At 38.8% G+C, this 11634-nt stretch overlaps 1 protein-coding gene across 2 annotated transcripts; it reads left to right on the top strand.

The window, feature by feature from the left end:
• Nucleotides 1-8781: 8781 nt before the first annotated feature.
• cfap300 (cilia and flagella associated protein 300) lies at nt 8782-11085 on the top strand. 2 transcript variants are annotated; one of them, XM_034241142.1, is made up of 7 exons: nt 8782-8944; nt 9054-9135; nt 9689-9758; nt 9897-10054; nt 10140-10312; nt 10436-10502; nt 10770-11085. In XM_034241142.1, exons 1-7 carry the CDS (start codon nt 8835-8837, stop codon nt 10899-10901), a joined length of 792 nt encoding a protein of 263 aa, XP_034097033.1. In that variant the 5' UTR covers nt 8782-8834; the 3' UTR covers nt 10902-11085. The 2 variants fall into 2 exon arrangements, with proteins under 2 accessions (XP_034097033.1, XP_034097034.1); XM_034241143.1 differs by having other exon boundaries at nt 8810-8949.
• The last annotated feature ends 549 nt before the right edge of the window (nt 11086-11634 follow it).

Below are 11634 nucleotides of genomic sequence, written 5' to 3'. Positions count from 1 at the left end.
GTACCTCTTTGTATAATGAAGTAAAGACCTCCAACATGTTGTGGCCACATGAAGCAGTGACTGTGTGTGGCATGCAGAGGCTTGTTGCTTTGTTCTTTAGTATTCTGTAGCTGCAGATAGTACACATCGCTGCTGTGTGAGAGGTGTTTCCATTGAAACGACAATCGATTGCATTTAGGGAATTATTTGACTTCCAAAGGGAGTAATGTGACATTGAAGAGCAAAAGGAAACACTCCTACCATTACACACCCTTTCCCTTAGTTGCCTATGATATAATTTCTTCACTTTAAACAAAAAGACAGGAGGAGGCATCAGGTGGTGCTTAAGCCACCAGGCCCATTCACCCGTCCCTCCATCCCACCAGGGACTGGGCCGGCTGTGGTGGTCTCAACACTCTCGCTCAATACCTGTCAACCTGCACTCACTCACCCATCCATCCAATAATCCATCCATTAATAGATCCATCCATCCACTGGAGTTACTCACCTCTCCTAATGGAGCATAATACATCCATCAGGCCGTCGAGCTAGTTCAGGCAGTCAACTCGAGCACTTACAGTATGCTGCATTCATACATAACACCCCTTGCCACTCTATCCAAACAGAGTCTCCTTAATATGCCGCTCTATTTAACCTGCCAGAAATCTCTCTATGCATTGCTTGCAGCTGCTATTGCTGCAGCTACTTCCACATCGCTGCTGCTTGCCTGCCCCACCACCACCCCAGCTTCCACCTGTCGGCTTTGGGGGGTTAGTTATTTAATCATCACTCATTTTATAAATACTGTCAAGTGTTAAACTGTATGACTCATTGCAGCGTGACTCGTACAGTATGCTTGATGCTTGGGCTTAGGTTTGGCCCTATTGTTTTATTTGGAGCAGACCGGAGATCAGAGGCCTGTTGATGAGGCTCAGGGGGGGCAGCCTAACCATGCTCCTCACCTCTCCTTTGTTTATCATCTGTTTATCCAATATAACAACTGTTACACAAGCATTTCACTAATCTCCACAACGATTTTAAACTGAAGGAACATCTTATGGTTTGGAACAATTTGGTTTGTTCTTACTGGTAGGTTAATATGATTTAAAGGGCTTTGCTGGCTGTTATTTAAGGCCAATATAATGTTAGTCCCTTGTCTATCTCAAGCAAGTTGTTTGCCATTTACTCTGGCCACAGTGTTTTCTGTTCAAACACAATGGGACAATTGAAGGTGTCAGTGGCTACAGGAAGTATGTGTGAGTGCAATACACAAACAAACAAACAAACACAAGCGTGTGTGAGCATCTGGTGGCAAATTCCAGGTAAGAAAGCGAAAACAATGCAGGAGAGATTTACACTTCTTTCCAATCAAAAGCAGGGGGAAATTAAAAAACAATAAGTCTGAATCTATAAAAGTCTATGAGGGAATGACCCTACTTTCTAAATATTTTGGTCTCAATAGTAGTCTAAGGTATTCTTCAATTCAGTATGTAATTTTGTAAATTGTGGACCCATTTAGAGGAAAGTTGACAATAAATAATGATAACCAATACAATAATAAGGCGGGGCTAGCTTGTGTCCAGTCTGTATGCGCTGTGTTTTTTGTCTTACAACTCAAACCCTTTCACGATAACTTTCAGTTTGCTAAGTTACTATAACATTTTGATCTCCTAAAAATGTCTTCTTCAGCATTTAGTTGCTCCATCCTCGGTGTCCTTTCTGGTTTTAAAAATCAAAATGTCAACAGTTAGAAACCAAAATGATAGACTCAAGGCTTTACCTTATTACACAAACTAATGGGTGACATCACAGTGACTACGTCCACTTTCATCTATGGAGTGCATATGTTTCTGAATGGCCCTGCGTTAGGTCCAGCGCTGCAGGGGGGGCTGTGTGAGCTCGCCACTTGTTGTTTAGCAGTCAGTGTCACAGGAGCAAGATTGTCTCCCTCAGAGGCCAAAACAGGCTGGCAAAGACTTGAGATGACATTCCTGGACGCTGCGGAAAATCCAGCATAATTTTTTCCATATCAGGCACCGTACCGGACCGTTACCACGGAGACCATGGTGGAAATGGCCTAACAGAAGTGTCGGGGAGTGGGACGAGGAGAGTGTTTGGGTTGTCTCCCAAATGTCAAGAGTGTGAGAGTCCATAGACTCGGAGACCAAATGATATAAATGGAAAGTGTTGTTATATATGAAATGCACTTAATGTAAGATGCGTCACATGTTTTTTTAATGTAAACAGTCTCATGTTGACAAACTAGAGCACTTTATTGTCTCTTTCTGCTCTTCTTCATCAGGGGCGAATCATAAGACCTTTATTCAGCAGATTTTCTATCCAAGGGAATTAAACATTTAAATATATATGTGCCCTTATGGATCATAAGACACAAGAACATCACTACAGTGGGTGTGACATTTTTTTTAAATAGCTCTGACATAGTAATTAAACAGTGGTTCCTTCAGTAAGTTGCTCATTTATTCAAAAGTATACATATTTTGGTGATACAATATGTTGCCAAAGGTGTGTCGACACCTTTGTAAAGCATACAAATGTATTCCTCAATATGTGAATAAAGGGAGTCCAAAAAGGGGGCAACAGTATCCATACATAGTTTAGGTGATTTGCAGATGTAACTGTAGTTATGCTGCTCTTTATTCAGCAATATTGGATAGCTACTCACTATTCATTTTTTTTAGTGAACAGAAACTACCAATTGTATTGCTCACTAGCAGAAACCATGGTGCTCATAAACAAAGCCTATGCTCTTGTGGTGACTGTTACAAAGGCACACATGCAGTGTTCTCTGGGCTTGTTATGACATGATGTAAGTAGGCTAAAACATCAACCATATGTATGTTAAAGAGAAGCTGTTGTTGAATTTATATATGTGTTGAACTTGTTACAAAACGCCAAGCAAACATCATTGATCTCTGTCATAATGAGGTGTATTCAAATCAACATTCCAAACCTCAGCAAATGACAACAAAACCTTGAGAAAAAAATATGTGTTTGTATATTGGTGGGACACTTAAGAAAACCATTTATCTGACAAACAACTATAAGTCCGAAGCCATGCATCAGCCACTAGATGTAATGGTCCTGATCTCTGACCCTTGAAGAGCTGAAACCTCTTTGTCCGTTTAACCACAACAATAATCCTGTTAGACCTTCAACACTGATCCCCTAAGACCATCACTCTCGGACAACAAACTGTTATCCATCAATACCTTTTACGCTGAGTTGCTGGCAGCATTAGGTTAAGAGACACAGTATGGCAGCGAGACGCTGAGCAGACAGTCTCACAGATATTATCAAACACAAAACATCACAGAGGGTCTTATCTACCTTTTCCTACCTATTCCCCTTTCTCCATGTTTCTCTTCCTCGGCGTGTCCCTACACAACTCTGCTAGGATTCCCAGCATATCTTAGAAACAGTATCACAACGCAAAAACAACAATTAGAGAGTGTACTGGGAGGAAGACATAACAAGGTCTGTGTTCTGATGTTCCCAGTTCTCATTTCATGTGCCTCCTGTATTTGCAAACATGCACCAGACTATAGCAGTTTTAACATACTGAAACAAGTCTGATGACAGGGTTAGCACAGAAAAGGTTGGTGTATCTTTACAAAATGATGTCACTGCAATAGAAATAAGAACACGTCTGTGTGTGTGCACACTATGGCCATAACTCTGTAAAATGTAACGAGGCGTGGATTTCGCTGCATATTTTTGTGGGTCACAAAACAGTTACGCCTACCTGTTGAATTTCCAGAGGTTAAATGTGTTTGCGTCTGGAGAATGCATTTAATTTTGACCTCATCCAATCTAAAACATCACAATATGCCATACAACCAGAGGCAGAGTGCAGAGTGACTGAGAATGACCGAGCTCCCTTTGGGACTCACAGCGTGCACCGCCTGACCCTGAGCAGAATAAAGAGTTCAGTAACAAAGTTCACTCTCACCATGACATCATTAGGAAAAGTTTCTGATTCATTAGTAAAATACTACAGCAGTGTTTCCCATTGTTCTCCAAGTCTGGGCACAACTCTTTCCCTTGGTGAGTCTCTGTAAATAGCAGTAGCATATCGTATCTGTGAACCCACTTCTCTTCAGTAAAGAACATTGTATTCCTATAAGTCCAAGTGTAAATGAAATATTCAGATAAAATAAGAAAGTAAGTCAGTTAAAATGGATTTTAAGTAACAGCTTCTGATTTGTTTTTTAAAAAAGGGAAACAAAAAACACTTTAGCCTACATAATGAATGTATTCCTTTGAAAGTGTCTCTTAGCAAAGCCATAATGTCCAAATCAGCATTACATTTATTTTCTAGACATCACTTTGCGCACGCGCGCACACACGCAAATCACAACAATAAGACAGTTCACCTGTATGAACGTCATGCTGTGAATCTTCTGTGAATCCTCCTCAGTCTGCTCCAGGTTCATCTCAGTTCACAGTCCTCTCTGTCCTACTGAGCTCCTCAATGTTCCCAAAACTTTAGAGCTGAATGAAGCTCTGCAGTCAAACTCATCAGGTCACAAACTGCAGAAAGTCCTCACTGAAGGTATGGTTCCTCAGTAAACCGCTGGAGGATCGTCTTATGGATGAAACCAAAAGAACCCTAGCATGTTAGCATGTTAGCTATTAGCAACACACAGTATGCACCTGTTGATGACGTGCTTCATCGTAGGTGTACTTGATTTGGGTCACTGTGCTGGCCGCTATAGTGACCGCCCCCCCACCCTTTTTAACTTTTCCATGTGACTTTTGTTTGACTTTGTATACAATATGTTACTAGTAAAAGGTATGCTACTTACACGTTATTAAAACATATCTTATAGGCTGTTAATAAAATGTTTGAAAAATGTTTTTCAAATTGACATTTCTCTCTGTAAAAGTGTATTATTATTATTTGCATAATGTCTTAATTTTAGCTGACACTCAAAAACATTTCTGCTAAATTAAGCTATTACTGAAGTGGCTGCCAATACGACTTTGTGCTGCATGTTCTCTTTTTGACGGGAAAAGATTAAGCCAGAAGATAATTAAGGGAATTAACAAATAGGCCTACTAAAGGTTGACCTCATGAAGATGATGACATAGCCTGAGATGGTCCTCCTGGAGAATTCTGTGTGTGGAGTTTTTACTGGAGCCTGTTAGGCCCCTTAATTGTTTGATTGACATTTGGGAATAAAAGACACAGTCTGCACTCATAGGTCCAGGTTAGATAATGTAATTGGGCCTAGAAACACGATCAATTCAGAAGCACTTAAGGAGTCACCTCTTCTGCTCCAGGCCTTCTCAATCTGAGAGTTGTTACACCAAATAGTGTTATCACTCAGAGAACCTGGCCTTGTCTTTAATCGTCCACACTTTTTTTTTTCTATTGTACTACTGTTAATACAAACCACACATCATGTTCATCTGTGTTAATATGTGTGGACTGGAGTGATAGAGATAGGAGAAGAGCTTTCAGTCCAGTCACTTAGGCCTATACACAAGCAATGTTGCTGAAGATAACTCTTGGGCAGGAATTTAGAGCATCCGCGTCAGCAGCTTTGTTTATCTTTTAATTACCTTTTTTTGTATGTTTTATCATTTTCCTCTCCATACGTGACATGACTGGTTATGCTTTTATAATATAATGACCAGACCAATTTTTATGCAAACATTAGCTTAGCAATAGTAAGAATGTCAACATGTACAACAATTAGTCATTGTGTTTTAATGATGCATTATATATTGAATGTAATGTTAATAAAACTACAAATCTCAAGCTTAGGGTCGTAGGCAGGACTCTAGTCATATTGTATGCAAATTCAATAAAGGTCATCACTTTGTTTTATGGCCAAAAATAAAATGTCGGTATGGAAATAGTACATTTAAATCTCTGATCTCGTGAGCTAAAATGTAGGTTTAACGAAATGGTAGAAACACCTTTTAATCAACCCCCAAAAAGGTCCCTAAAATCTCCAAATGACTTAAAAAAACAGAGGTCATAACCTCAGTGTCCTGCTTAAGCTGATTCTTCTACACTGGTTGTGGGAATTACTTGAACCAACACACAGACGGATGTTGTCTGGACACGAGGCAGGCAAGTTTTCCATTATGCAATTGTTATCATTCATCAACGAGTGACATAGCATTTGGATAAGATGCAATATCTGCTATTGAATCTGCAAAACTGTCATGGAAACATTTGATCACAGGGCAAACATTCCTCAGCTGTTACATCTTCTCACCTGCCCCGCCTTATTCCAGCCTGCCACGTTTTTCAGTTTTCATCTAATGAGCATAAATCAAGTGCAATTACAACATAGCAATCAGCAGACAATGAGGAATAACACTTTTGCTTTAATGACTTGACTCAATTATGTCAGGTTATAGCCTGGCTGTACGGTATGAAAACATCAATTTGGCATAATTGTCTTTGTCAATCAATTTTTGGGGTTTTAACAGCTGCATGGGCCCAATTTTCGGTCCATCAAATATTCTCAGCATCAGCTTTCTCCCTAGTCTAGACAAACTAAATTATCCTGTTTTCTGAGAATATAATGTTTAAATACATTTCAGTTTATTACTCAAATGATCATCAATGTTTTGAGTATGGTCTGATTATAAATGGCTAAGGAAGTTAAAACAATGGTTGTAAGACTTACCTCATGATGCATTTCAGGCAAAAGATGGACATTTTAATAACCTAAAGGACTTTAAAATCACAACAATTAAAGAGACATTACGTTATTATAACTTCAGGGTGACCATGAAGGACATGCTTGTCTCTCCTTATTGGGATATCGGGGTCTGGACGTCCCATACTGGAATGTAGATCAAAAAGATCCCACATCCTCCACCAACCAGGAATGTTGAGAATTAGTATTTGAACCAGGATGAATACAAATATGATATGGAGGGAGTTACAAGGACTATAGTTGGAGGAAGGAAAATCCTATGTTTATAAAAAAATATACAAGCACCGAAGCATTTGCAGCATTGTACCCTTTACTGATGGAAAGCAGTACCCTTTCAAAGTTATGTAAAAAACCAGATCTATAAATAAAAGGTTGATGGTAAAATAAACCATGCTCTTTTAGTCTCTGAAGTTCAGGTTTTTCTGTCAAATTGAACAACATTTACAAGAGAGAATAAGGCAAGGGGATGATAAAAACATCTGGAGATACATCTGTTTCGCTTCATAGCGCTGGTACACATTTTACTGATACACAATCATATGAACGTTTTTTTAAATCTTTAATCTCAAGGAGTGTACCCAGGAGAGGATGTTGTAAGAAAAAAGTAAATGTGAGAAGGCAATGCTGTCTGAGTGATCAGATAAAGATGGACATGCTCAATCACAAGAAAATGTCGCTCATTTATAGTAAATAAATGAAAACCTATACTATTTATTTTTAACAAAATAACATATCAATACAAAAACGTAATATCCCGGACAAGGGATGAAGTTTCCTTGGAGTTGAGATTGCTTCTAATATCAAGAATGAAAATGTGATCTCATAGCAGAGCAGTTTATTTGTCTCGCTATGATGTTACCTGAGCTTAGTGACTTGACAATGACTAACAAACCCTACTGTTTAAACAGTGGTGTGAAGTAACTAAGTACATCTATTCAAGTACTGTTAGGTATCATTTTGAGAGACTTGTACTTTACTTGAGTAAAGCAACGTTTTTGTTGTTACTTTGTACTTTTACCTACTACAAATCAGAGCTAAATTGTGTACTTTTACTACAGTTATTTAATTCCTTTGGTTACTTTGAAGATTTGGATAAATGATGTGAAATATAATCAACACTCAAATACAACTTTAGTTACACCTGGATTAAAATTCACACAATTCAAGCTACCCTGCAGTAGGTTATACAGAGAAATAAAAAAGCTGCACCTTTACCAGCTTTAATAACACATTGATGTTTCAATAATTATATTCAAGACATAAAATATATTAAAAAGCACTTGTTGATTTAATTTAGGGCTTGTATCTGATTCACCAGCACCTACTATGGTACGTATGATCTTGCTTGAAGTGAATATATCTCCACTTTCCGAGTTTGATTCTTTATGGTTTTTGCACATTGTATGTCGCTTTGGATAAAAGCGTCAGCTGAATGATATGTAATGATATATATTAATTTGCAAAGGGCCAATCTGCATAATGAGTAGGCTACCCTTACTTGAGTATCATTTTGAATGCAGGACTTTTACTTGTAACAGAGAATTCCTATTATGTGGTACTGATTTTAGTTAAGTACAAGATATATGAGTACTTTTTCCAACCTGTTTACAAAAGAGAAGAAAGAGTGACAACACATGAGATTAAATACAATACAGCCTGAGTCAGAATAGTGTTCCTAAAGCAGGACAAGGATGCTCTCTGGTGGCTGTAAAGACATGTCGCCTGCCCCCCTGCTGGTTAACGTGTATTACGCTATGGTATTACGTCGATCATTCATTGACTGTGAGTTAAGTAAACGTATAAGGTCAGGAAGACGATACTAGCTTCCCAAAATAAAACGTGTCAGTAAAAGGAATTGTAATGCTAGCTAAACTTAGCTTTTAGGAGAGTAACGTTACGTACGACCGTTTCCTAGGTAACAAGAACACGAATCTTCAGAGATGGGTTGAAAAATTGAGACGAGCCACTCTGTTGTAATCCTACGTACCTGGAACAAACTGTCCATACTATACGCTGATTGGCTGTTAGTAAGCAGTCGTGCTGTTGATTGGTTAGTAACGCCTACAACTCTGCCACTTGTTGATGAATACGAGTAGGACGTTATTGCTTTTTGTAAGCTTAGCTAACAACAACCAAAGAAAGACTAACAACATGGCAGGAGATAAATGCGACTTTGAGCAAACTTTTTCCTTCTGTCCTCTTCCCTCCAAGAAGTTCTCCTTCCTACAGGACCGAGAGACGTTAGAACTGTTTATGAAATGGTGAAGTATGACATTTAGCCAACTGAAATCTCCCCAGGTTATCTCCATCCTCTATCACTTCAGTTTTCAGGGTGTATGCTTGCCTAATGGATGTGTGTTTTACTTTCAGGTCCATGCTGGGGAGGGTTTCAGCTCAGACTTACAGCTTTGACCAGTGCTTTTACCCTTACAGCAGTGACAAGTTTGCACTGGTAAGACCCACCATGATAAGTTAGGATACGAGTCTGAAATTAGGCTACAGTAAAACCTGAACATTGGTGATAGAAGTGCCCTACATGGATACTAAAATATACTACAGTGTAGAAATGATAATGTATTGCTATTATATTATTTGAAATATTATTACTGGCAGTATTGAAGCATTTATATTTACATTGCTTTAATGTTTCAGCATAATTTATTTGTTGATAATGCTTTGTAAAACTGATCAGTTTTCATAGCAACTGAAGTAATGACATGTTGTGTAGTAGAAGGTGCAATATTTGCCTTACTAGAGTAAGTATGAAGTAGCAGAAAATGAAAATACTCATGTACAACGTAATGACACGTATCTTAAATTATTCTCTAGTACAGTATTTCAGTAAATATACTTGTTCCAAAACTTCTAGAAAAAATGGGAAACTGAAAGTGATGCTTAATCATTCCCAATCACAGTTTAACAATCCCTGGCTGTCTGTTCTGATAAAATGTCTCCATGTGTTCAATCACATGTAATTGCTCTTGATGCCACTCTTTGTTACACAGAGTTTCCTCAGAGATCCCAATGTGGTATCCAGTCTGAGAAAGACGGAGGCCGGAGCCTGGGTGCCTCTTGGTATGTCATGTCCCCTAGAAAGAAATCCTTTCATCACTGATAGTAGGAAATTAATCTCATCTGCTGCTGTACAATATTTGCAGTCAAACCCCGGAGGAATGTCTTTGACTTCTGTGTGTTTGTGTGTGTGTGTTGTAGACAAACCCATAGTGTCTGTTGCTGTGGAGCCTGTTCCGTGCACCAAGGTCTCGATGGAGCTGTTTGACCCAATCTACTCTTGTGGGATCCTGAGGCCCTCTGGACATTTAGTGAAATGCCTTCATGATGTCTACCCTGACTATGATGAACTCAGACAGGTTACTCTCTTTTCTCATCCACACATCTGTCTGAATCTAAATATATTTTTCAGCATGGAGTCAGTCCAAGTCTCTGTTTCTCCAGATGTTGCAGGAGGAGGACTCTGAGCAATACCGTGTGTTTGGGAGAGAGGAGCGAGCGGAGCTTCTGTTTCGCCTTTTCAAGCACCTTTGTGTTGGAGGAGAGCTCTGTCAGTACGAAGACACCATCGAGCCCTACATCAGCACCACAAAGAAAATCTACAGAGACCTGATCAGGTGGGCAATATCTGACCATCTTCTATCTGAATACATACTGTCCAACAATATAAACACTTAGTGAGGTTATTCGATACATGCTGATTTAATAATAACACTTTAATTCTACCCATTACTCTGTAGTGTTCAGAAGGATCCAGAGACTAAGAAGATCAGTGTTGTCTCCACAGTCTTCAAAGTCTGCGCCTATGTAAGTGACTGGTTAATGTCTGTTTACATGCATACATGTGCACAAACATTCTATTTTCGATTGAAAGTCATGAAGTGGCTAATTAGTATTTTAACTAATTTACTTTACTTTCAACAAGTGTTTAACAGTGTGGTACCACATCATGCAATATTACAGACTCTGCAACCCAAAAACTTTCAAAAAATGACGTGATTAAGAGTGGCACAGGTGCAGTTTTAACTTGAATTGCACATTTCAAACATATATTGTATTACACATCTTCTGCAGGATGAATCTGGGCGATGTTACCCCGGAAGACGAGAGGAGGATCAGACGTTTGCCTATTTAATTGTCGACCCCTTCAAGCGTCATGTGACTTTGTTCTACCACAGCTACGGTGTAGGAACCTTCACTTTGTGACAGCAAAACACTGGAAGCTGCCCTGTAAAGCTTTATTCACTCTGGATCTCTGTATGCAGAAACATGTGAGCTAAGAATGGAAGCTCAACCTGGATATCTGTTAAATTATTTGTTTCAGTAACAAAGGAGAAGGATTCATTATTTTGTTCAATTAAACGTTGTCAATAAATCATTTTTAAACAGCCATGATGAACCCTTTTTTTGTGTTCTAATAATAATCAGCACAGTTAACATTCTGCTCTAAATGTTGTTGAACTCAACATGGCAGTGCAACAACTTAAAGGTTCCCTATTATACTGTTAAGGTGCCACTCCCCACGCCCCTCAGAGAGATATTTGGTTAAAATAAACACAATGGTGCTCTAGGAGGAGATTCAGGGGATAAGGTGTGGGGGGGTACCTTGGTTGTGATTGGCTAATGGTTACACAAAAGCAAAAAGATCGTTATGACATAAAGTGGCCAAAATCTGATCAGCTCATTTGACAGGTTTTTATATAAATGGATCAGGACAAAAAGTGAGCGAAGAGGGACACATGTTTATGTATACAATACAAGAAAAAGGGGATTTTGCATAATAGGTGACCTTTAACATAAAATAATATCATGATTTTGGTCCATAATCCAATTCAAATTATGATTAGGAAGTTTTTAATAATGCTACATTCTTGTAAAAACATAAAGGATTTGGTATTACCAAATACTATACATTTTTCATCCTGATTTCAACCCCCTG

The sequence above is a fragment of the Gymnodraco acuticeps genome, unplaced genomic scaffold (genome assembly GCF_902827175.1).
Source record: "Gymnodraco acuticeps unplaced genomic scaffold, fGymAcu1.1, whole genome shotgun sequence".
In the NCBI taxonomy this organism is placed as follows: domain Eukaryota; kingdom Metazoa; phylum Chordata; class Actinopteri; order Perciformes; family Bathydraconidae; genus Gymnodraco; species Gymnodraco acuticeps.
The sequence above is the reverse complement of the archived record's forward strand: the minus strand, read 5'-3'. Positions and strand labels throughout refer to the sequence as shown.

Coding starts and splice junctions, on each gene's coding strand:
- cfap300 (XM_034241142.1), top strand. CDS start 8,835: ATGGCAGGAGATAAATGCGACTTTGAGCAAACTTTTTCCTTCTGTCCT. Junction 8,945..9,053: donor TTAGAACTGTTTATGAAATG/GTGAAGTATGAC, acceptor TTTTACTTTCAG/GTCCATGCTGGGGAGGGTTT. Junction 10,503..10,769: donor TCTTCAAAGTCTGCGCCTAT/GTAAGTGACTGG, acceptor CATCTTCTGCAG/GATGAATCTGGGCGATGTTA.